The sequence below is a fragment of the Apis mellifera genome, linkage group LG1 (assembly GCF_003254395.2).
Source record: "Apis mellifera strain DH4 linkage group LG1, Amel_HAv3.1, whole genome shotgun sequence".
NCBI classification, from domain to species: Eukaryota; Metazoa; Arthropoda; class Insecta; order Hymenoptera; family Apidae; genus Apis; species Apis mellifera.
This window is the reverse complement of record NC_037638.1, coordinates 9,306,195-9,334,191: the sequence shown is the minus strand read 5'-3', so window position 1 is coordinate 9,334,191 and position 27,997 is coordinate 9,306,195. Positions and strand designations below refer to the sequence as shown.

The following is a 27,997-nucleotide window of genomic DNA, read 5'->3' as shown; positions in this document are numbered from 1 at the left end:
AAAATAAAATCAATTACATTTTTTGAATGATTGTACTCACATTTGAAACAATTATAAAGCCTTCATAAACACTGGTATTACGTATTTCATTGACTGTTAATACGTGTCATATTTTTAATAATATTCTAAATTGCAGTTCTTTTATTGACTTAGATATTTACACACTGATAATATCTCAATCTTGCATCACTGTTTACGGTGTTTTTGACAAGTGAACTTTAGAAAATATAGATTTCAACATTCAAAACTTAGAATATTTTTACATTAGTAAGTTTTACTGAACTTACGTCACAATTTATATTAAACCATTGTTGAGAATTAGTAACAGTTTTAAATTATTTTTCAGCAATTATCAGGATACATATTAGTAATAGCTAGGAACTTGAAGAAGCATTACCTTCATCTCTTTAAATATAATACAAATGCCAAATTTTGATATCCGTTTATCATGTTCTATAGGTAAGTTTTAAACAACCTATAGTAACATTTCGGTTTTGTTAATGAATTATCGCACAGCAGCATTTTCTTTCTCCGAATCACATTAAGATTAAAACCCATTTTATTTATAAAGAAATAGTATACATAAGACAGCAGTATACTCTATAGCAGAGGTAGAAAAGTAAAATGAAGAAAAAAAAAGAGAGGAATGATCTTGATAATTACAGTATTTATGGTTTTTGCTTGCTTTTCGTTCAACAACTTCTAGTTATAAACGAAATCTTAAAGAAAAATGTTAATAATCTTAATATATAAAAGCATATCTAAATTGCCAACTGTGCACTAATTTTATACATCTCAGTTTTATTTACAAGCATATTTTTGTCAATAGATACACTTTGGAGAAAGAAATAGCTCACAGTATGTCACAGATTCCTTGTATAATAAAAGGTAATCTTCGGTTATGTGCATTCTTTCTGACACATGATGTCAAAACAGATTAATTCAATTTTCTCAAGCATTTAATAATGCTGAGTTATTACATATGAGTCAAAGTAATCGGCTTTTTCAAAATGCCGAATGATAATAATCATAAGTAGGCCAGTAAGGCTGTAGCCAGTCCTAGCTGGTACGTTGACGCTTTTTGGCAGGATGTTCTTCGGAGGAATGTGCAGGTGCAGGCATCACCATTTCACCACCTCTATTAAACATATATTTCAATTGGGGCATATATTTCATTATATTTTTTACTTGTATAAGTGGTAGTTCTTCATTTAAAGATGAACATTTTCCTGCTTCCATTAACATCTTCATTTGTAGCCTTTAAAAGGAAATATTTTAGAAAACATTTATATTATTTAAAGTATTATATAACAGTATTATATATTATAGGATAAATAAAAAAAAATATATATTTATAACATTTTTAAAGCTAAAAAGATTTTATACAAATATATGCAGAAAATAACATTTTCTTACCTATTTCCTTGATACAAATCTATATGCAAAACATCTGTAAGGACTTGCCGGCAACTATTAATGTCACAAGCAGGAAAATACTGAGCGACGAAGTCATTAAGTGTCATCAATAATTCAGAATATATATATGGTTTGAAATTAATACAAGGTACCATTTTATCTTCTACAAGTGCTTTTTGAATTTGATAAGGTTGAACTTGACAGGTTGATACATGTGACTCTGATATTGGGATTAGTGGTTTTCTACCTCTTGAATCCCTAAAAATAAATACTTTAATATAATAATAAAATATTATTTATTTATCTCTTTTTATAAAATCAATTTTTATTAAAAATATATTTTAAAAAATAAAATGAATAATTTTATACCTGGTACTGTTATTACTACCATTAACTGGTATTAATGGTGGTGGATATTTTGTATGAGATGTATTATGTACGGATGGTGTATGCCTTTGTGGATGCAACAATGTAGATACAGAAGTAGGTGATGGCATCAGGGCTTGTACTTGTTCACTTAAACCAAGCATTTGAGGATATGTACTTGCTGTAACAGCATTTGGTACACCTAAAGTAGGTGTAGTATATGTTGATGTAACCCTAAAATAGAAACATTTGATGTTAAATTTTAAAAAAATATACAAATTTAAAAAAACTTTTAAATATAATTATGTGACTTACAGTACTTAATAAAATTGTAAAATGATTAAGATATAATATTATAAGATATAATATTATACAAACAATCTACACACTGTTGAACAGTTTAGAAAACTTAAAATTATGTACTAGTTTAAAAAAATATGAAGAGAAATATGTACATGAGATATTAATCATTATAATTAGATTCCCTACAAAATGTATATATTGATTTATTATATTTATGTATAAAGAGTATAATAAAAAACATCAAAAATTTTTGCATTTTATATGAATTTTAATATTCTATTATTTAATATTTTAAACAAGAAAATAATTAAAATTAAAATTTAATACATTATGTAATAAACAAAATAAATAAAAAATAAAAATTAATGATATATATAAATAATAATAAAAAAAATTATTTATATTTTTCTATCAATATCTCATTTAATAACATTTCATTTAAAAAAAAATTTTAAAGAACTTATTATTATTATTATTAAGTAATTTATAAGACAGAAATAAAAATTTCTTATTAAAAATAAACCTTTAAATAATAAACATACAAATATATTTAACAAATATAAAATAAATAAATAGATACATATATAATAATATATGCATTTAAAGTATATATATAATATGTATAAATATGTATATTATTTATTTATACATATAAATTATATATACTATATATATAAATAAATAAAAGAATTAATAAAAAAATTAGAAATAGAAGTACTTTTTTGAAAAGGCAATATAAGCAATAAATAATTATTATAGATTTATATATAAATATATAATATAACAAAAATTTGTTAATTATAATGTTCTTGTGCATGCTATCTTACTTTTGTGTAGTAATCATGACTATAGTACATTTTACAGGGACTCACCAGTCATCCTTCCCATAGGTTGGATAACTATACAAAAAAATCATACGTTGTATGTACAAATGCAAGAAGCTATAGTGCAGGTTTTCCACATAATAAATAATAATTTTTTTGCAAATATAAATATATATGCCAAATAAATAAATGTTTCCCTAAAATTTAACACTGCATGCTCATTTTATTCTATACATCATATTAAGATCATTTTTTTAAATAAAGCTATTTCAAACTTTTCATATGCATTTGTAAACTATATACAATGTGAGTAATAAATATAAAGAATATTTTTTATAATAATAATATAATATATTAGTAAAAAAATCAATTTATATTTTAATTTTAATGATGGAATCATCTTATATCAAATAATAGTTAAAAAACATATATATTAAAAATAAATAACTGTTAATAGAAAATAATATGTATATGTGTATTATATATACGTATACACACATATATACTATATGGATTTAAATAAATTTTATTATAATGTGCTTTTTAATATTAAACTCACATTTAATATATAATTTACTGTTTTTAATCACTAAACTGAAAGCAAGCATAAAATATTGATAATGCTGTGTAAGAGAAAATGCTTAACATTAGAAATAAAAAAATTCTTGCCTTGAATATTTTAAAGCTTCAATTAAAAAAAACATATATAGATATATATTAAAAAACATAGCTTTAAGAAACCCTTTTATTGCTTACCCAAGATTAGGTTGACTGGAATGAACTGTTGCTCTGACAAGAGGGGGTGGCTGAGCCTGAGCAACATTCTGCATAGTTGTAACTGGATATACTCCAGGGTACTGAGCTGCTGCACTACCACCACCCCCTCTGCTCCTACTAGATTGTTGCGAATAATTTTTTGGTGGTGTCGATATTTGCTACAATATGAAATTTCATACTATCATTTATGAAAAATATAATTAATAATTAATCATAATTATAAAGCTTTAAACATAAGTTAAACATTATTATATATTAAAGAAATTATTTTTATATTAATAAAATATTTTTTTATTTAAATTTATTATTTAAATTTAATTTTTAAAAAAAAAGAAATGAAGAGTATTTTAAATAATAAGTAAATATCAAAAAGATTATTTTTATATGTATTAAAATTTTAATAAGAAATTAATTTGACTTATTTGAAATAATTGTTTTTGTAACAACATTTTATTAAAATTCTAACACACCAAAAAATATTTTTTTAAATTTATATTAAATATTTTTAATTTTTTATTATATTATTAAAAAAAATATATTATTCAAAAAAACTTACATTGTGCATATTTAAGGATGAGGGCATTCGTATTATAGAACTAGGTTGAGAAACAAGTGCTGTTTGAAAGGTAGGTTGACCACCAACAAGACCCGTCCAACCATTAACACTTTGCACAGTGTTTAACATTGGTTGTGTAACAATATTCGATCTTCCGGAAGGAAGTGCTGTTGGTGAAGAATGCGCAGGATGGGTCGTTGTAACAGGTCTGGGTTGACTGACACGTTGTACTTGCGATGTATTTGCAACAGATCCACGTGGTATCATATTATGCATAGGGGTTGATCGTGCATTAACCGCTTTATTCGCACTATTTTGTACGGATACTGGTTTTGTCGCCGGTGGTGTCGGAGGTTGTTTTGTCCAACCGCCACCGCTACCACCACCTTTGCTATTCACTAATAATTGAGAGTCCATCACTTTAGTCGGCCAATAGTCCTCGAATCCCGTACCGGGAGGAAAATAACTTTTAATATCATTCAAACTAATCACCGAGCATGTCTCACTTGCGAACAATTCATTACGAATACCCTGTACTTTGCAACAAAATTTTAAATACGACAAGTCCCAACCTTCCAGTTTCTCCGCTTTTAATTTGAGATTCTCAGTCTCGCCTTCAAAGTAAAACAAAGGGACATATTGAAGACCGTCTTTTACCGTATAAGGTACTACAGATTCCTTGTTTATTCGAATGAACCCACATTTATCGGCTTTATGCCCACTTGATACATTAGGATTCGTGCCTGCTGTTAATTTCGTATAACACACGTCCAAAAATGTATAAAACTCCTTTGCGTCCGAAAGTCGAACCACCAGGTCTTTACATGTAAATGGTTCTCTTCCAAATTGATTCTCACAATGTTTCACATTTATATCAGTGAATAATTTGCTTTCCGCTTCCGTAATATAATAACTTCTTATACACGTACAACTGTAGATATCCGAGTGTAGGTAACTCAGGTACTTGTTCAACAACTTAGATTCTAAGATTCGTACAGCACAATACTTCTCGCCAGAGCGAAATATATATGGTATATGACAATCATCAAAGCTTGTCCATCCAAAGCGTCCTCGTTGACTCTCATCATCAGGCGGTACTTTGCCCTCAGTAGAAAGAGGTTTCGTTGCTACAGCAGTTGATGAATCTGCCGGCCGTTTATTCAAATATCCTAAAATACCAGGAAGATTTGATTGTGGAAGGAGACATTGTGGAGGCCTTTGTTGTTGCGGTGTTCCTGGTATCCCGCTGACCATTTTCGCCTTGTTTGCTTCCACCATTTTGGCAGCCAATTCTCGGATTTCCGCTTCATCGGGATGTTCTTGTTTAACAACAACTTTATCAAAACCTGAAAAATGCAAAAAATATTTTTATTTTTAATGATAATGAACTATAAAATGAATATTTTAAATTTTTAATTTAATAATTTAATTACATATACAATTTTTTAAAAGAATCATGATTACCTGTAATTTCGTAGATAATAAATATTCAATTTTAGATAAAAAAAGAATTATATATATATAATATATTATATATATGTATATTATGATAATAATCGATATATATATATATATATAAAATATATGATATTATAAGAATAATTATAATTATAATAATAAATTACATTAATATAATTAATATAATTATATTAAATAATATTAATACAATTAAATATATATATAAAATAATTTTTCTTCTAAATATATTATTTTCAATTAAAATTGCTAATCAATAATTAAATAATTAAATAATTAAATAATCAATAATTAAATATTAAAAGTTTAAATATTGTTAGATTAAAAAGAATAAAATAAAAATTATTAAATTATTAAATTATAAAATTATTAAATTTATTATATTAAATTAGATTAAAAATAATAGAACATAAATAAAATATATTTATCTTTTGTCAATGAATAATATTCATATTATTAAATATTAAAACAATAAGCATATAATTATAATAACAATAATAAAAATAATATAATTACAATAATAATAAATAGTTCATAAAATAAAAAATTATTTATTTCTCAAATATTCATAAATTATTTATAAATTATTCAAAAAAATTTTTTAAAGAAATTATAAAATAAATAAAGATAAAAATTATTTAAAAATATTTAGTATCTATAAAAATTAGAAGAAATAGTCGATGGAGAAGAGCGCGGGAAAAAACTTATCATATGTCAATGTACGATTAAAAAATGTATATAATCAAATATATACAAAATGTATGTATAATCAAAAATGAATATAAATAATTATTTTTTTACCATTTTTTGATACATATTTTATAAAAATAATAATCAAATATAATCTAATGTATATCTATATAAATTTCATTTATCATAAATCAGATTTATAGAATTCATTTTCACATAAAATTATTCTTCACACTGTACGAAATTTGGCACTTTTCAATTTACGTAAAATTACACGTGTTCGAAATATATGCGCAAAGATCAACTGAAATATTCTATAACTGCACTAAAATCATCACTATATAATTAAAATCATAAATGTTAATATAACACTTATTTTAATTATAAAAAATTTTTTTATATTTTACAATTTTTTTAATTTGGCATGTAATTATAGGTATTAATTTCTTTAATAAACACAAAAAAAAATTTTTTAAGTAAATATATTTTTATTATAATTTATTTTAAATTAAACATCAATTGCAATCAATAATTGCAAAAAATAAAAATTTTAATATATCACATAATTATTATTATTAATTTATCTAGTTCAATTTTACATATGAATAATTTTCTACTATTATATTAGAAATCACATTTTTCAAAAATTTGCAAATTTAAATTTGATGTAGTTGCGCACTCTCAGTTTTGTAACACATTAGAAGTTTCAAAACATTATACACGTGACAAATGTTAATTGATTATTTATCAATTAATCGATCTTCATTTAATCACTATTATATCAATATTTAAATAAAACGATCATCAATTATGCTTGGAAAGATTAATTTATTTTACTATATTTCATTTCTATGAATGAATTTGACAGAAAAAATTTCATGCTCTTTTCAATCGACATCATTTACTAAAAAACAAAGAATGTGCGTGCACGTGTATATCATGAACAAAATATGACACTAAACTTATAAACCACATCTTTCGTTCGTTATAAAAAGATGCATTAGAAACGTACTGAGTGACACTTGGTCGAGCGCCGTTTGCGACGGACTCCTTTTCTCGAGCCATATGGCGTCTGTACTGCTATCAGCATTCGCTGTATGCATGTCCGTAATATCGTTCCTCATTTTTGATAATCAACAATATTTTTTGCTTTAATCAAAATCACATATCGACGAATGCAAAGATACACCAGCGAAGAGGTTATACACGGTGCGACTATCGATGTGCACTGTCGATGAGACGACACACGACCATGTTACACGACGAGGTGAACAGGCTTAGATGGAAAAGTTATCCTGCTTCGACTCTCTTGGTTTGAAGTTTTCACGCTTTCCCTCGGCGTTTCACTTTGCCTGCTGATTACAATTATAGCAGGTGGCGCGAAAGAGTTTATCACATTCAACTCAATTTTCAAGAGATACATTGGAAGTAGATAAATGTAGATTGTATCGTTGACACTGATTATGTACATGTTCTTTGAACGGGCGTACCTCTGGACCCCGGCGAAGTTTTGCTGTCGATTAAGATGCTCTCGATTGAGGATAGCGCCATTTTACGTGGACTTAGCCTCTGTAAATCTCCGATTTCAGGCCGTCCACTAGGCCATGCCGTAGCATCGAGTTGTCTGTCTGCAGCTGCACGGGACACTAGGCATTCCGCCGATCTAGCCGACTGCGAATCTTACGGACTAGAGCGGTACGTTTAGTTTTCCGTACTGACTGTACTCCTAGGTACGTGCCAGTATCGTCCTCCACGACATATGACCACAGTTGACTTTAACTTTCCATTTTTAGGAATCCATCTGACGTTTATATTATATTTACTATTTTTGGTCAATCATTCTTTTAAAAATTTCATTTTTATTTCATATTTTTAAACAATAATTTATTTCTCAATTCGTTTTTACCATATACTATTGATATTTTATTATATGGAATATAAAAATACAAAATATTTCGAATTTGATCAAATAATCAATTGTTTAGAACAATTTCTATTAAAAATAAAATGATAATAATATTTAAAAACAAATTTACAATCTATAAAAATAATATATTGCAATACATTTTGTTAATTTATTATGTTTTATCAATAAGAAATTTGAATCAGAATTCTCTACTATGTACAGATTTCTATCGTTCTGGGTAAAAAGGATTACTAGTCTTTCCAATAGCTGTCGCCATCTATCTGTTGCAGCCAATATTATTACTTACACAGAATTGCATTTCTAAATATAAAATATATTACGCATGCGCCGTTAATTTAAATAAATATAATAGTAAATATTAAATTATGTATAAATACGTATTATTATTACAAATTTTTACATTTTCTTTATTTACAATTCGGTAATTAACATAATAAGACTTATTATTTAGAAAAATATTTGTTAACTTTCTACAAATATATACTTTATGTGATAGAAAGAAACTTCTGTTTATACTAATTGCTGAATAATCGCATGTTTTGATGTTCGATACACAGAGAGCTATATAAGAGCGTTGCTTGGCAGCAGTCTCTAGTCGAAGCCGATCAGTGACAAGTGAAGGATGTATTTAACTTTGTGTTATAAAAATAATCAAATACGCAAGAAATTATTTAAGTACGTTTTTATTTGTGATTATATATTTATACATATAACAAAATTCTGTGTGTGATATAATTTTAGATTTAAAATAATAAAAATATATATATATATATATATTAGCATAAATAAAATTCTTTACACCTTTTTAATTGTTGAATGTTACAGTGATATAAGTATTTAAATAGAATAAATTGAAAAAAATCTTTATATGTTATGTTATTATGCATGCTTGTTATATTGTCATGAATATCAGTCGTTTTTAAACAAAGAAATTTTTATTATTCCATGTATATTATCATATATATTTTAATTATATTTTATAAAATATTTGTTGATGTTTCAATAAAATTTCAGCAATACATACAATATATATTATTGTTTATATAGATTCATAACAATACAAACATATGCATAAAATTGTAGACAATAAATTAAAAATTTAAAAATATAAACATATTATGCGTAACAAAAAAAAGAGAAATATTTTAGATTATATTTATATATTTTATATCTTAAAGAAATTTTTATGACTTTTGAAACTTCTAAAATCACAAAAAATAATAAAATATTATTTTTCTTAATAAAAATAATTACATTATATGTTTATAAATTCCATTTATAAATTTCATTTTTGTACGAATTTTCTTGTATCTACCTAATAATATAGAAAAGTATAAATATAATTTCATTTGTTACATCAATTTTATAAGTTTTGACAAATTCATTTTTATATAATGATAAGAAATAATTGAAAATGTTACTTAAAACTTCATTTACAAAAATATTAGTTTAATTTTTGTTTTACATTAAACATTTTGCAAATATGCAATTTTATTATTTCTTCTCAATATAATATTATCATTTCATTACTCTAACTTGATAGTAAACTATTAGATTTTACACTAGACACGTCACTAAATCATATAAATAGGTGAACCATATCCTCGATCAGATTTCGCATCGTGTGTTAGGGATCGGCTGCAGCAGCTAGGTACATACCGCTCAAAGAGTGGCCAGGGCCAACGCGTAAGATCGCGCAGACGATGTGACAACGTTGCACGGTCGATATGCTCTTTCAGGCAAAGTGCCAAGATTGGTAAACGCACGCGGGGGTATATAGTCGCGGTTTCAGGTGCCCTTCCCTCCTCTAACGCCCGCGTTTCATCCCCACTGCTACTTCTGGAACTTACCCGTGAGATTCTGCGTAATAGTGGGGGTCAAATGATAAAGGTGGGGGAACTGAAGCTGCGCAGAACGTTGTCAGACGTACGTCGTTGTTTGTGCCTCTGCGCAGCTCTTACATACATATACCCGACAGCCTCCTATGTACTACATATGTATTATACTTATTATTTTAATCATGATTTACGGCTGCAACGTTGCCGGTTCTCGTTGCAGGCACGCCCACTTGGTCTCTCTTTTTTCACTTTTCAATCGTATATATATTAATACATAGATATATGTGGGGAAAAAGCAACATCGCTTGATCGATACTTCAAGAAACATATAATAACAAAAAAAATATACAAAACGCATCAATATTGTATAAATATAAGTATATATTTTGCAAATAATCTTTTTAAAATATTTTGAATTGTATATATATAAATAATTAAAAAAAAAATATTTAAAAAAACATTAATTACATAAATATTAAAATAACACTGACAGTTTTCTTTATTTAAAATATAAATTTTTTTTTATAAAAATTTATCATCAATATAATGATTTTGAGGATGCAACGTTGCCATTGCAAAATGGCTGACGCGGCCTTGATTAGTCAGATTTCTTCCCTGGTATACGCTGGGCCAGTCGTTTTGGCAACACTGGAAGATCGTAGCTATTTATAGTAGCTCTCTATTGGTGCTGTTGCTATGCCAAATGATACAAGTTCGCGGGGAGGGGAGAGAGTGGAAAATGGAGGGGGAAGAGATTAGTAAAGAACAATATGGTGTTAAACCGGATGTGTTCTCTACAAATCTATCCATTCTCTTTGTTATAATTGCACGATTCTTTCTTCATCTGTCCAACATTTATCATCTTCCAATTATAATTTGCTTTTTGTTTTTAATACTAATGCATTTCTTTTTACATTCAATTTCTGCATTCAATTATGAAATCATAAGATCAAACATTATGTAATATAATGAATATCATATACACAAACACAATTAAATGAAATATGCTTGCTTTAATCATGATAAGGCGTATAATCAGGTCATATACTTTATGTATATTTCATGACAAAAAAATAAAAATGAATTTAAAAAATGAATATTTTATAGAGATAATAAAAAAAGAATCAAAATATGCTCTATCATTTTTGTAAATATAATTTTTTGCGCAACTCGGTAGAATTGCATATGGCGCCGTGCACTTGTAGCAGCTGACAAGCATCCTAGTGTGTGTTTCCATAGTACACAAGCACGCATGCGACTTGCACGAAGTCGTCACCTCGGGAATGCTCGGCAAACTTCGTGAAACGGCCTCTTTGTTACATCATTCTTTAGCTCTTATATAGTACATAGGGGCGGGTACATTATATACTACGTTTGCACATATTTCCCTCCCAGCTCACGCTCGCGTATATACAGTATATAGTTGCCTTTGCATATATGTGCCGGCGGAGCAAACGGGCGGGCGGTCGGAGGAGTGAGCTGGGCTCCGTGTTACACGAGGCGTAGAAATGTGATTCAACTTGAACGGACGCTAGAGTATGTAATGTATACATATTTTATCACATATAATTTCATAAATTAATAAAGCAAATATCAATAGAACTATTTCGAATAAAATTATCATAATTTTATTAAATTAAAATTTTTAATAAGCTAAATAAAATATATGCAAAAGAAGAAAATATATGTATATTTTTATTTATTATTTATTATACACAAATGTTTCATAAAAAAAAGAACTTTTAATGAAATAAATATTATACCCACCCAAATGTTTTGAAAGAAACAAAATTCGTTAAATTAAAATTTGCTTATATTGTCATTTTTAAAAGATGAAAACTTTAAAAAAATATTTTAATCAATTTTTATCCAATAATAACAACACAAAAACAACAATATTATAATAATAATAATAATAATATTTACATTTTTATTAATATTAATATTTACATTTTGTTATGCATATTTGTGAATAATAAATTTTTAATTATTTAAAAAAAAATATAATCTCAGATAAATAATCGCTATATATCTATTGATTAACTTTCAATATTTTTTCATATTTAATTTTATTATTTTTTTAAATAAATAATATATAATAAATTTATATATATATAGGAATCGCTTATGCCATGATATAAACAATTTCATTCAGTTTTTTATTTAAGGTTAGAATATAAAATATAATTTAGAGTTCTTATAAAAATTCTAGCCTTAAATTATTAGAAAAATTGTAATCATTATCATAAAAAAATTGTTATCATAGTTATGATAGTTATCATTGTCATAGTAAAATAAGATTAATTAAATAGGTTAAGAAAAAAAAATTTATGAACTCAATAATTAGAATATGTAATATTTTTTTTTTATTCTAAAATAAAATCGATACGTTTTTCACGTAATTTCATACATATGACAAAAAATAATGCTAATCGTATAATTTGGCGATATAAAAATGTTTTTTTATATAATTTCTTATCCTAATCTCAATGTAATGTATAAAACTTAATTAATAGCTAATCTGTGAATAAGCGTACAATCATTATTATTTGATTGTATTTATATTTGTATAAAACATATATTTGTTCATAAATGATATATTTAACAATATCTTTCGTTAATATAAACAACTTTTTAACAATAGATGATATGCCTCAAGTTTCTCATAATATTTTATCTTTATGAAAGTTATATGGTTCTTTAATTTAAGTATTCATTATACAGTTTCTTTACAAAAAAAAATATCTACGATATTACCAGGATCATCTTACCATTTGCTTTAAATAAACCGTGACGTCATCCTCTGCAAGCACACGCGGATAAAATGAAATGTGAATTAACATCCTTTTATTGATCATATATTGAAATGTATTGTAAATAAGTTTTATCATTAACAATTTATTGTGCTTGTTAATATTAAATAGCCATAATCAATATATGTATATGTATATTTGCCGGAATATTTTTGCAAATATCAAGCATCATATATTATTAAATATTTCTTACTTAATTTCATATATTTAATATACAAATGTTCTAATATAGTAAATACAGTAAATAACAATTTAAAAATGATAAATTTCTTTCTCTATATTTGCTATTAATATTTTAATAATATCTAAAATTAAATTAGATATTATAATAAGATATATTATATAAGATATAATATCGAAATATAATTTAAAAATGAATTAAAAAACATGTATCCATTTACACATATACAAACCTTAAACAATACAGTAGATTATATAGGAATTAATAAATGTAAAATATTATTTACATATTCAATATTCAATTCAATAGATTATAGTAACATGTAATGTTTATAAATATTTGAAAAATGATTAAAAAATTTAAAAAGAAACAAAAAAAATTAATCAATTTTATTATATTATAAAAAAATGTAATAGCAAAAAATCGCTGAAAAATAATATGTCAAGTTTTGAGAAGATAGAATGTCTATTTAGATTCCACGTGTCGTTGTAGCAACGGTATATTGTCAACATGAAAGATGTGTGTGTATATGTTCAGATGTTGACAGGTAGTCGTATTGAGGAACCACGTTTCGCCGGGTCTGCACGAGGCGCAGCTCGTAGAAAACAGAAAGCACGATGTGTACCTTCTAGGCACTGGGCACTGGTACAACATAGCGAGGGTAACGTGATTGGACGTGGTAGGAAATCAAGTGAGGAAACAACGAAAGATAAAGAGGGATAGAAAGAGAACCTAACGAGAGAAGAATACAGATAATAGAAGGAGAAAAAGAGATGGAGTATATAGAAGAGAGGGGGAAATGATACGCGCGAGTCTGCTGTCGCCGCCACCGCGACCGCCGCCGCCACCCATAACCTCAAAACTTACCTCTGTTGACTCGGGCTTCGACGATTTGTACGTCTTCGTCGACACTCCTGTCGGTCATCTTCTTCTTCTTCTCGTTAACCTGAATGTCCATGCACATAATTCCACAACACAAAACAACACTTCCGCCACACGGTCACGCTACCCCTACGTTCCCGTGACATTTACATTAAACTGTATGTGCGCGCGCGCAAAATTCACACTTACGGGGGGAAAGCGAAAGGGTCGTCGCACGAGGGCGCCGCGAAATGCGCCTTGCGTTAGAAATCTATTTCGTGTCTATACTTGACAATAAAGATACACGATAATGTGCACAGATAATCTTAAACAGATCGTAAAGAACTGTTGTCGATTGCTCGTTTTATACGTACACGCAATTCTCTCGCGGCCCGCGTTTTCTGCTGTTTTGTGCGGAGGTGAACCGAGAGGCCGACCGGGTTCTGTCCAGATTTGAATGTGGTACACGTTGCCAGTTCTTTCTCGTACCCCCCTTCGTCCCCCTCCCACTCGTCCTTATGTACTTAACGGTTGCGACGTTGCCGCACATCCGGTACCAATAGTTAGGTAGTGGGGGAAGAGAATTTTGCAAAGGAGTGGGGGATGTACATAAGTACCTGACAACGCCATAGTGGGGACTTTAATGGGGAGGGGGTGAGCAGGGGGTATGTACATAGAGAAGGGGGCGGGGGTTGTTGCTCGGGAATGGGAATTTCCATGACGCTTCAGGGCAACAGCGACCGTTAGCTAGGTCACGTGGTTTTACCGGAAGTCGTAAGGGCGACGCGCCATGATGTGCGCGCCCTCTTTTTCCGTTTCAAATTTTAGTGTTTCCGAAAAATTTTTTTTTTTTTAAATTAAATTATCTTTGTTACAAAATATCACATTGTATTTTACATTTATTTTTTTATTCGGACATTTGTTATTTTTATTTGTAAATAGATTTACAACTGTTTCCTTTGAAATGTCAAGGACGAACTAGCGTGACATGAAATGTAACTATATACATCATTCATATTAGAAGCAATGTAAAGAAAACATAACAAAAACAAGAATAATATAAATAGTTTATGTAATGTTACTTCGTTGAAAACTATAGAAATTACAATTGTAAAAAATTTTTGGAAATGAGTGCTTCAAAAAAAATGTAAATATTTTTAAAATTTTATAGAACTGGATCCTTAAATGAATTTTTGTAATTTGATGCAGTAAATAGATATATAGGTAGATATGTACAAATTCCAATTTAAAGTTTTTTCAATAAAAAACATTTTTAACATCATGAAAAAAAAATTATATTTAATTTATATATATAGTTATTATTTATTTATATAAATCATATTAAAAAATATTATATAAATTTACCAAAAAAAATTTAATTAATAATGCGAAAATATTTCTATTTCATTGTTTTTTTTTTTAGTTTGGATAGTTCTAGAATCTTAATAGAAGATTAGACTTAATAATTATTTCGTGCAATATCTTTTTAATTAATTTTTTTCAGTATCTTTTTAAAAAAGATTTTAATAAATATAAATATCTTGTAACTGTATATAGATAATATGTTGCTAAAGAATACTATTTATATTAAAAAATTAGATATAAAATTATTTATTTTTTCATAAATAAATGACAACATTATACATATATTAAATTGCTTGAATAACATTGTATTTATATTTGTTTCACAAAAATTTGAGGATTATTAATATAAATAACTAATATTCTATATTAAAATTTGAATTACTGAATTATGCATTGCTCTGATGCATCAGAACCACGTTGCGCGGACTCTTCAATATCTTTAGTAGCTAAAAGTCCTTTGGTACTTTCGGCTTCTTTCATCCAAAATTGTACCTGTCAATTAGTATAACATTATAAAATATAATATGCTTTATATATATATATATTTGCAAATGTAATAAAATATAATAAAAACATAAATAAATGTTACAAGTATTCATAAAATTTAATTACGATATTACAACGAATTATTTGTTTCGCAATATTAATATTGTTCAATTGTTAATTATTATGAAAAATATTATTTTAAAAGATTTAATGTACTAAAATAATAATCTAATTTATTAAAATCAAAATGATAAAGCGTTTGTAAAAAAAATTTTCTTATATAAAAAAAATTATAAAAATTATTTAATAATAATATTTATTTAAAAAAAATAATAAATTAGATATATTTAAATAGATATTGTAATTAAAATTATTATTTTGATATATCATGAAATACCAAATACTATCTAATGATTATTTATTAATATATTTGATTATTTTTTAATACAAAGAAATATACAATCATTGATCATTCAAATCAACACATATAAAAATTTGTTTCAATAAATAGTATGCAGTTCTATTAATCATAATAATCATTAAATAATAGCAAAGAATATAAGATTGATTTCTATGATGATTAAACGAAATAAAAATAATCAAAATAAATTGAAATGAAAAATATCATATTTAAACATTATCATAAATCATTATAAAATTAATAATTAAATGAATAATTCTGTTTATTTTTCAAGATGTAAATATTATAATATTATATATATTAATATATTATATGTAATAATATATAAATATAAAAAATTATTAAATATGTAAATATCAATATAATATAAACATAAAATAATAATAAATAAAAATAAATATAAACATATAAAATAATCTATTTATTATCGGTTTATTAAAAGAATTTCAATAGAATTTCGAATATGATTCACATAATTTCACATATTTATATTTCAACTTATTATTTTAATTTGTTTATTTTTTTCTTTATTTTATATATTATAAATCTTTGATCAATTGATTGATCAATATTATTAAAAATATTTAGTGATTCAATTCAAAAATGAACTATAATCAAATCATTATTCTAAAATAAAATAATGGAGAAAAAAAATAAAATAAGATAACGGTATTAAATATTAAATATTAATAATAAAATAAATTATTAAATAATAAATTTATTTTCATATTAAATAATAATTCGACATATTTAAGGCAGTAAAAACATATTACTATATTATTCTTAATACTATATTATTCTTAATACATATTACTTAATATTATTCTATATTATTCTTACTATATTATTCTTATTCTTAATATTCTATGTTAATAAGCTACAAAAATAGTTGATTATTTCATTGTTTTATATTATTATATTATTTGCATAAAAAAAAGTGAAAAAATAAAAATAAAAAATATAAATAATAAATATTTTTACAAATCTATATATTAATTTAATTAATGTATAAATATTAATTATATGTATAAATATAAATTTTTCTAACATTTAATTTAGAAATCGATTTAAAAAATGAATATTAATTAATCATCACCTGTTTATGCAATAGATCTCTTCTTCGACCTGCTGGTTCTTTTCCTAACAGAGGTACCAATATCGCTAGACACGATTGAAATTTTTCTAATGCAAGTGCATAATTTCCTTCTGCAAGATATAATTCAGCAATTTCTCCTATTTCAAATGCATCCATCATACCAACTGTACTTTTGCTAAGCATTCCTATTGATAAATAAATATAATAATAATTTATTAACAAAAATTTTTTTAAGCTTAAAATCACAATTAAATATGTTTATTTATTATAAGAAATAATCATAAAATAATATTTCATATTAAACACATTATTTATATGTTTATATGAATTAACAGAAGAATTAGAACAATTTTATAATTTGTTCTTAACGCATAACTGATATTAAGTAGTAATATCTAGTAGTAGTAAGACACGAATTCTATTCTATTTATTTTTCTTTGATTATGCTTTGATTTTGCTTTTTTTTTATTTTATTGAAATTATTCCTAATTAGAATCCTATAATATATAATTATATTATATTTTTAATTTTATATTTTCTAATATTTATATAAGAATTTTAATTATGATACAATTACAACTTTTATCTATTCTTATATTTTATTCTCAATATAATTTATGTTAAGTAATTTTAATTAATTTTTTAATATAATAATTTTTTTTAACAAAAGAAATATTATTTTATGAATTTTCCTACACAAATTAAAGAATTAAAAAATATTATATAATACTTTATTAAAATAATTGCAATATTATAAAAATTTTAATACAAACGCAGCTCATGATATGCAGATGATGATCTTTCATTTAAAGATGATATTCTTTGAATAGACGAAGAGCTTTCTTTATGATGCACATATTTACATTTATCTTTATCATCAATATTATCTATACATGACGCTTTCAATATTTCTGCTCTTTTAATGTAATCATTTACACGTAATCTTAAGCTTTCTTTTCGTTTTAAATCAGTCTCATCTAATAATACATGATTAAAACATAAATTATAAATAAATTATGTCATATTTATTTATAACATTTTATTTTATTATTTATAATATTTATTCTTACTTGTAACAATAGGTATAAAATATCTAAGAGCTTCACAATATAAATGAAATGCTTCTTTTAAATTTTTCTCTGCATCCATTTTCACAGCATTCTGAACTAATTCTATCGCCTTATCATAATTTTCTTTTGTTGGCGCATGAGCCAAATCCAGAAAATCATGACCGAAAAATTCATCGAACGTTATTCTCTTGTCAGGATCATGCTTCAATAAGGACATCAATAAATCCTTGCATTCATGTGACACGTGCGAACCTTTCGGTAACTATGGTTTCATGATATCAAGTCATAATTAAGAGAAAGGAATAAATAATTTTCAAATACAAAGAAACTTTAAATAAAAAAACTTTAAATAAAAAAAAAATACAAAAAAAAATTTATAAAAGAAATTAAGAAATCAAAAATAAAATTAGATAATTTTTTAAAAAATTTATTAATGTATTTATTAATAAAAGTACTATTGCGACATAAAAAATTTAAAAAAAAAACTGTTTTTTTTTTTAATTTTTCTTTTCACTTTTAATTATTATAATGTATATTATAAATAATTTTTTATAATAATTTTTTTCAAAAATATTTATTTTTCTAAATTATTATAAAATCTATCAATTATCAATTAAATCAATGAAATGAAATATATCTAATATTTTTCTTTAATTAATTCATCTTTTACAATACATACATATATAATAGATATAAAAAGTATGAAAAAAAATTTAAAAATTTTTAACTTTATATTTATTATATCTTTATGTTATATCTTTAAAATTACTATTTCGATAGATATATGGATATATTATCATCTTGCATTTGAATAAAATATTAACATAACATAATTATAAATAGTTATATAATTACAATTAAATATATATTTTTAAAATTTTTTTATATCATTAAACTATATGTAATTGTGTATATATTTTATAGTTACATTATAAAGAATTTAATAAAAAAGTTATAAGATTAGAAATTATAAATAAAAAATACGATTATCTAACAATAAAAATTAATCTTTCGCAATGTTAAGATTTGAATACGATTATCAAAAATAAATCATTCTGAATAATTCGAAAATATTTATTTTAAGTATTATTCTTTTTCAAACAATTCTTTTCTTTTTAAGTGTATTTGTATTCTATAATTGAAGGAACATATTTCTTTTATAAAGTGTTATCAATTGATTATAATAATTATCTATCTGAAATCTTATTATGTTCCATTTTTATGGACTGAAGATTTTATTGAAATACTATTTATCAATTATTAGTGAGTTTTAAAGCTTCGAAAAAAGATATAATAACGATTATTTGTAACAGTCATATACTCTTATTTGTATTTCTTATTCTATGTCTATTTTTATATTATATAAATTTATATATTTTTATATTATATACTTATATAATAAACTCATAATGTCTCTTTTTTTGTTTCAAAATAATAAATGATAAATATTTAAAGATTAATATTTTTTTAAATACAATTAGAAAATGATTTATAATTATTACACTTTATATTGAATTATATTGAATATTTACATGAATTTTTTTTTATAGAAAAAAGAAAATGTAAAGAACTTATTGTTATACTTGTTATTATATATTATTGTATTTATTATATTTTTTTATTATACAAATAATTAAATCAATAAATTTTTAAATAAGTTTATTCATGAGAATCGATTAAACATAGAATTTTTTGTCTTAGAATTTGTAAACATGTAAAGAAACAACTTTAAAATAAATAATCTATTTATTTTAAAGAAAAAAGATAAAAATACATAAACTAAGATAAAAATAACGAAAACAATTAATAAATGGAAGATGAAAATAAGTAGAAATATAATATGGTACAAATATGAAAGCAAAATAGTACTTTACTTTTTCGATTTATTTGTTCAATATATAAAAGAGATTAACGATGTAATCACCTCTATAGATCGACAGTCCTTGATCTTTTCAATTAATTCTTGAAAACTACCACTAGAATATGGAGCTTTACCAAAAAGACATTCGTACATGATCACTCCGACGCTCCATAAATCAACGCGAGCATCATACTTGCGCTTAAACAAAATTTCTGGTGCCATGTAAAGTGGAGAACCACGAATTGCAAATTTTTGCTCTGAATTTGAAAGATACTGAGCGAAACCAAAATCTAAAATGAAAGAAGTTGTAAAATCAAAATCATCAAGTACTTTAAGCGAATGAAGAAATTTAAACAAATTAAAAAAGAAAAAAGTCCGAAATATAAAACGAACCTCCAACTTTTAATGTTAATTGCGGTTTTCTCATTAGTAATAAGTTTTGTGGTTTTAAGTCCATATGGGAAACATTATTATTACGTAGATATCTCAAAGCAAGTGCGAGTTGCTGCAAAAATTTACGGCAAATTTGTTCAGGTAGCTTATGCCTCTTCTTTATAAAACTTGATAAGTCACCACCATCACAGTACTCCATTACGATGTATATGTGCCTGCATTATGCTGAACGATAGATATGTTTTGGTACATGTTCAAAATAATTGGAGGAAATCTTAATCCCCTAATTGTTTTGAACAATAATTTCAAATAATTTATTATTGAATTTAATAATAATTATCATTAAAAACACTGAATGACAAACATTGGAATTATTTATGAAGTGTTAAAGCTTAATCCTGTAATATCTTTCATATCATAAATAAGTATAATAGTTTTGGTATTCATAGTCCTTTTTACAATGGAATTGACATTTAACTAACCCTTCATCCCAAAAAAAATCCCTCATTTCGACGATATTTTCATGACGCAATATTTTTAAGAGATAGATTTCTGTGACGATGTTATCAATAGCTGATTTGGAGAGCGACGATTTGTCTACACGTTTGATTGCGACTATCTCTCGGCATCCATCCTATAAACGACCAACAATAGCATAGCATTAGATTCGCCTTGAGATAAGACTGTTTTCAAGTGTCAACGTGACTATCTTTTTCTGGCTACTTCTCAATTCTACATTAATACATTTGACACAATTCAAGTTCAATCATTGAATTATATTAAAATAAGTTGCACTTGAATTAATGATCTGTTAAATAACGCGACATTTGAATACGAGTGCAGAGATTAGTGATTCGAATACACGGTTCCAATCATATTAGTGGTGTAAATAATAATTTTTTTGAAATCATAAAATTTATTTATTGAATAATTAGAAATTTATTAATAGATAGAGAATATTCTTCTATTTCTCTCTTTTCTTTATTCTTTTTTTATTAAAAAATAGATATAAAAAAGTATAAAAAGCATAAAAAAGTGTGAATAATTGAAATTATTTTTATTTTATTAAAATTAAAATTAAATGTTGTAAAAATTAAAATTTATACAACATGTTATATAAATAAGATGCATATTAAATTGCATATGTATTAAATATATTTTTATATTTTATTCTTTTTTTTATATATATATAAGCAATTTGCAAATATATTGTGATTGATTTTAGAAAGAACTAATCTTTTCTAGAAGATTAATTTCAGGTAATTTTAAATTTTTGTTCTCTTTATGTCATAGTTTTAAATGCTAATTGTATGTCATATACTAAAATTTAAACTAAAATTTTACGATAATTAATTAATTAATTTTTCGTTAAATTTAAAAATAATTAAAATCTATCAAAAATTAAATTCTAATATACATAATCAACACGAACAAATGATTAAAAATTATAAAATTCATAAAAATATTACAAATGCGATATATCATAATATTTTGCTATTTATTTAGAAAAAAATATGTACTGATATGTACATATAACTATCTAATAAACTATATAATAAATATCTGTCATGTTATAAAATTACTAAATATATAAATAAGAAAATATATGATGTTATGTATATCTTCTATCTTAAAAGATAAATTTATTAATTTGAAAAAATATGTTAAATTTTAATATAATAATATATAATATAATAATATAATAATAAAGATATTCTTAATTCTAAAATATTTTAAAATATTCTAAGTAATCTAAAATATTCAGAAGTAACAGCAAATTTCTAATTTCATATATATTAATAAAATAAAATTAATAAAAAATTAATAAAAGAAAAAAATAATAAATAAAAAACTATACATATTTTAAATTATAGTGAATATATGCAAATTATGGTACCTGTTAACCTAGTTACGATACTGTTATCATATGATTTGTATATATTCTCATTACTCATAAGTATACATACCTTTTTAAACGCTTTGTAGACAGTCGCATAACTTCCTGAACCGATTTTTTCTAACAAAGAATAATCACTTACACTGGGTAAATTCATTTTACCCGCTAATTATATAATTCAGTTCAACATTTATCCCGAATATCACAACACTTAGGGTTAACTTGACAGAATACCGTGAACTTCTTCACTTATCGTTCGTGGAAACATTGGCGTAGTATAACTCGAAAATTTAAATCTATTAAGCTAAAATCAATTTTATATTAACTCGTCTTTACGAATATATAAAAGATATGAAATTTAATAAGCCGTATATAATTATTTTATATAATAAATATATATATATATTATATTCAATTTAAAAATTAAATATAATTTTTAACAACTTTTTATTACTTTTAATAATTATATTTTGAATATTTTAAAATTATATGAATATAGTTTTTTATAAAATTTGTGTTTTTCTGGATTAATTACTTGTTTTTCCATGTTAAAAGAAGAAATTGAAAAGAAATTGTATTAAGAAATAATTTTGATTTGAAATATTTTTTTAAAAATAGATTTTAAAATTATATATAATTATTATAAAATTGTAATGTTAATTTTTTATTTACTAAGAAAATTAGCATTTTTTAATGTAATTAGTAATTTTTTTAATGTAATAAAAATCTGAAAATATTTCTTTTTAGAGACGCCCATGTGTGTCACATAAAGAGCTTACTTCATGTAGTTGACTAAAGTCAGTAAAACGACACTTGGCGACGAGACATTTCGTTGTCGCGTCCCTCTTAGATTTTCAGTTTCTCGGATAGTATTGCGTGAAATTTTGTGTCTATTCTTGTCCATCAACCAACTAACCTTAAGTTTCAACAGCGAGCGCAAAAAAAAATAATAACGTATTTGATTCGATCGTAGAAGAAAAAGTCATCACACGTACTGCTATGGACGTGACAGCAGTGTTCGAGCTATAAGCTCGTTTCTTCTTTCATGGCAAGCGGTGCATTTTAGATTAATTTATGGTTTTACCCGATTAGCCTACTGATTTGGTGACTTGTCAAGTGCAATGGCTGAAAAGATTATCGTGCATGGTAATACATCTTGTAAATTTGTGATGTGTTTGAAAATTGATAAATATTTAGCAATCGCGTAAAGTGTATTTGGTGTTTCGTTTCATTAAAATTGTTAATTGGAGTCTAATGTTACTAGTTTTCTTATATTAAACGAAATCGAAACAATATCAAAATAAATTTTCCTTAATTAGTTTTCTAATATTCTTAGAAAAAATATAATTATTCAATTATATTCATTAAATACACGGTGATATCATACGGAACAATTTTACTTCTATGTAACTTTTCATTTTTATAAATTCTTAATAAGTTATCAGAAATGGAATATTCTGTTCGTCAAAATATGAACAAGGTATTTCATGATTTATTTATTATTATAATTATTTATATATATTTCCTTAAATATTACTAATTATTGGAAAAAGTTAAGACATTTCTGTGGAAATAAAAAGTCGTTACTATTAATAAAAACTAAATCTGAGATATTGAAGATCCCAAAAGTTTTTTTTTTTAATTTGATATATAAAATTTTTGTCAAAATAAAATTATACTTTGGCAAATATTTATGTTAAATTAATTTGATTTTATTATTATATGTATATAATTATGTTAATTAATTAAATACTATTTTAATTAATTATAATATAAAGCATGAAATTTTTATATATAAAATTTATGGGTTCTAAAACGAAGCATTAATAGAAACCAAAGAACAATATGAAATATCAATTCAATAAACACAGAATGCTATTGGATAAAATGTATATAGAAGTCTTCTGATTGGCTAACAACACGGTAGCTCATTCATCCTTTCTCCGTGAAAATAGTATTCAGTATATCAGTTGCCGGAGTTCAACTCGGATGTTTTGGCAGCTGATTTTATTTCTTGCTTACGTCGATGGTAAAAATATTTTGAAGTTTTAACTATTCATGCTATTTGGGGAATCGCTTAGTGTCGTGAATGAAATTTTGTGAAATACTATTGATAGTAAGTAAATAGAAATCTACAGTAAAGTTTCTTGCTTTATTCGGGAAGTAGCGAACGATGACGTCATGTGTTGAGCATAAGCTGTTTTCACCTTGTTCCGCTACAACAGTATTTCGCGGGTGCAGGTGTAATACATTTCTTTTCCTATTAAAATTATATCGAAATTTATTGAGTATCAAAACAAAAAAAAAAATATTCACATTGATCTTTTATTTTTTTCATAATTCTTAGGCGCATATGAAGACTACATTAAAAAAAATGTGTCAGTGTACTGTTTTTACCTAATTATGATATTTGTGTAATAATTTGATTGTTTTTGACACATATATATATAATGTAATGGAAAAAATCAAATATATAAATCACAAAGGACGTTTAAGAAAATTTATAATACTAGATATAATACTTATATTCCTTGATTGTTTTTTTATACAGGTGCAAAATATATAAAATAAACGGATATATATTAGTGTTTTGATTACTTAATAAACTAAAAGATTTACAATGGATTCTGAAGAGGAAACATATGATGATGTTGATTCTGGCAATGAATCTAGTGGAGATGATGTGGATTTTGCAATGGAAATTGAAGCTGGAAATCCAAGAGAACGATCAACAGATGTTGATGATTATCCTTTTGAAGTTTTATCAACAGAAGAAATAGTCCAACATATGGTAGATTCTATTAAGGAAGTCAATACAGTTGTAGAAGTATGTTGAAAACAATTTATTTTATAAAATAGTCCAATCATTTAATTAAAATATAAAAAAAATATATAGATATATATATATATAAAATATATGTATATTTCTTTAAACAAAGAAAATAATTATTATAATTAAAACATTATATTATTTAATAGATACCAGCTACAACTACACGTATTTTATTAAATCATTTTAAGTGGGATAAAGAAAAATTAATGGAACGCTTTTATGATGGTGATCAGGAAAAATTATTTGCTGAAGCACGAGTTGTTAATCCATTTAGAAAGGGTCCATTAATAAATAGAAATCAATCTTCTCAAAGCTCATTGGTAAATAAGATTTTATATTATTTAATTATAAAATATAAAAATTATATAAAAAATAAATGATATAGATATATCATTATATATTAACAATATATATAAAATTTTTAGTCCAGAAGAACTTCAACAAATGGTACTGAAGAATGTGGAATTTGTTTTACGATTCAACCATCTGCAGTATGTATATAAATATATATACATATATAAATACTATCATATGAAATTACTCATAATTTAAAATATATATTAAAAGTATATTTTTTCATGTTATTTAATACAATTAAAAAAATTTAGATGATGACTGGACTTGAATGTGGACATCGTTTTTGTACTGGCTGTTGGGGAGAATATCTTACAACAAAAATTATGGAAGAAGGAGTTGGTCAAACAATTGCATGTGCAGCACATGCTTGTGACATTTTAGTTGATGATGCCAGTGTTATGCGTCTTGTAAAAGACTCTAAAGTGAAATTGAAGTATCAACATTTAATAACAAATAGTTTTGTTGAAGTAAATATTATTTTGTCTGTTTTTATTTTATTATAAATTATATATTAATATTATTTATTATTTTATTTTACAGTGTAATAGGTTATTGAGGTGGTGTCCATCTCCAGATTGTAATAATGCTATAAAAGTACAGTATGTAGAAGCAAGACCAGTAACTTGTAAATGTGGGCATACATTCTGTTTCCATTGTGGAGAAAATTGGCATGATCCTGTAAAATGTCATTTATTACGTAAATGGATTAAAAAATGTGATGATGATTCTGAAACATCAAATTGGATTGCTGCAAATACAAAAGAATGTCCAAAATGTAATGTTACTATTGAAAAAGATGGTGGATGCAATCATATGGTGTGTAAAAATCAAAATTGTAAAACCGATTTTTGTTGGGTATGTCTTGGACCTTGGGAACCACATGGTTCTAGTTGGTATAATTGTAATCGTTATGATGAAGAAGAGGCTAAAGCAGCAAGAGATGCTCAAGAAAAATCGCGATCTGCATTACAAAGATATCTATTTTATTGCAATAGATATATAAATCATATGCAATCATTAAAATTCGAAAATAAACTTTATGCAAGTGTGAAAGAAAAAATGGAAGAAATGCAACAACATAATATGTCATGGATTGAGGTAATATTACTTATAATTAAATTAAAAAATAAATACAAAATATTAATTATTTATAATTAATTGCAAAACAACATTTTATAAAAAAATTATTTTTAGGTACAATTTTTAAAGAAAGCAGTAGACATTTTGTGTTCCTGTAGACAGACTCTTATGTATACTTATGTTTTTGCTTATTATGTGCGAAAAAATAACCAATCTGTGATTTTCGAAGATAACCAAAAGGATCTAGAGGGTACTACAGAACGTCTCTCTGAATATCTTGAACGAGATATTACAAGTGAAAATCTTGCTGATATTAAACAAAAGGTTCAAGATAAATATAGGTAAGTTATTAATTAATTATTTGTTTTTTTCTTTTGTTATAAATATAATACATTAACAGATGTGATAATTAAGAATTAAATTTAAAAATATATAAATATTAAATATATATTATTTTTATTTTAAGATATTGCGATAGTCGAAGAAAAGTGCTTTTAGAACATGTACATGAAGGTTACGAAAAAGATTGGTGGGATTACGTCGAATAGAAATCTAAACCAACTTCGTTTTTCGGGCATGCAAGACAAGATTTCCTTCTTGACACTTTTGCCCTACCTGTGATAAATCAAGAAAGCTGACAGGAAATAAAAATAGAGCATGTCACCAAGTGATTTACGTGTTAGATATACTTTAAATGTAATATGATCTGTGGCAGCACATATATCGTTATGAATTTTTAAATTTATTAAAATTGAATCCTATTATCATCAGGCTAAATGTAAAATACTTCCGTATTAATTAATGATACTAATTTGCGCTTGCTGTGTGCTATTTATCGTTACATGTTTCGATCCTTCATAAACATGCCTTGCAATAATATTTTCAAGTTTCGAATGAATTTTATATATAAACATGTCGGATGATAAACGGTGGTAAAGAAATCGAACAGTGTGTTGCTGTACTAAACAAAAATTTATCAAAAATTTGCTTAATATATTTTAATGCCATAGTATAATAATACATTATACCTTTTCATATTACTATAAGATTCTCTAGAAAAGTATTATTTAGTCTTTGGACAAAAACTTTTCAAGAGTTTTATAAATAGTA

At 24.7% G+C, this 27,997-nt stretch overlaps 3 protein-coding genes across 13 annotated transcripts; 1 reads left to right on the top strand and 2 right to left on the bottom strand.

The window, feature by feature from the left end:
* Positions 1-2: 2 nt before the first annotated feature.
* LOC409606 lies at positions 3-15,316 on the bottom strand. Of its 4 annotated transcripts, none has more exons than XM_393109.7 (7): positions 14,035-15,316; positions 4,243-5,588; positions 3,666-3,844; positions 2,958-2,984; positions 1,786-2,016; positions 1,417-1,674; positions 3-1,258 (listed from the first exon to the last, which is right to left on the bottom strand). In XM_393109.7, exons 1-7 carry the CDS (start codon positions 14,129-14,131, stop codon positions 1,060-1,062), a joined length of 2,337 nt encoding a protein of 778 aa, XP_393109.2. In that variant the 5' UTR covers positions 14,132-15,316; the 3' UTR covers positions 3-1,059. The 4 variants fall into 4 exon arrangements, with proteins under 4 accessions (XP_393109.2, XP_006568166.1, XP_006568164.1 ...); XM_006568103.3 differs by lacking the exon at positions 14,035-15,316 and adding an exon at positions 7,899-8,161; XM_006568101.3 differs by lacking the exon at positions 14,035-15,316 and adding an exon at positions 7,421-7,892.
* LOC413468 (potential E3 ubiquitin-protein ligase ariadne-1) lies at positions 8,942-27,718 on the top strand. Of its 4 annotated transcripts, none has more exons than XM_026444726.1 (8): positions 8,942-9,010; positions 25,169-25,444; positions 25,597-25,770; positions 25,876-25,941; positions 26,059-26,274; positions 26,348-26,905; positions 27,002-27,228; positions 27,354-27,718. In XM_026444726.1, exons 2-8 carry the CDS (start codon positions 25,238-25,240, stop codon positions 27,433-27,435), a joined length of 1,530 nt encoding a protein of 509 aa, XP_026300511.1. In that variant the 5' UTR covers positions 8,942-9,010; positions 25,169-25,237; the 3' UTR covers positions 27,436-27,718. The 4 variants fall into 4 exon arrangements, with proteins under 4 accessions (XP_026300511.1, XP_396912.1, XP_006568159.1 ...); XM_396912.7 differs by lacking the exon at positions 8,942-9,010 and adding an exon at positions 23,422-23,763; XM_006568096.3 differs by lacking the exon at positions 8,942-9,010 and adding an exon at positions 24,050-24,097.
* Positions 15,626-23,632, bottom strand: LOC413467 (serine/threonine-protein kinase ULK3). 5 transcript variants are annotated; one of them, XM_003251133.4, is made up of 9 exons: positions 23,534-23,632; positions 22,688-22,921; positions 21,203-21,354; positions 20,721-20,935; positions 20,391-20,617; positions 18,467-18,728; positions 18,170-18,373; positions 17,397-17,581; positions 15,626-15,885 (listed from the first exon to the last, which is right to left on the bottom strand). In XM_003251133.4, the coding sequence occupies exons 2-9, from the start codon at positions 22,772-22,774 to the stop codon at positions 15,772-15,774; spliced, it is 1,446 nt and encodes a 481-aa protein (XP_003251181.2). In that variant the 5' UTR covers positions 22,775-22,921; positions 23,534-23,632; the 3' UTR covers positions 15,626-15,771. The 5 variants fall into 5 exon arrangements, with proteins under 5 accessions (XP_003251181.2, XP_006568161.2, XP_006568162.2 ...); XM_006568098.3 differs by having other exon boundaries at positions 23,397-23,534; XM_006568099.3 differs by having other exon boundaries at positions 18,467-18,668; positions 23,397-23,534.
* Positions 27,719-27,997: the final 279 nt, after the last annotated feature.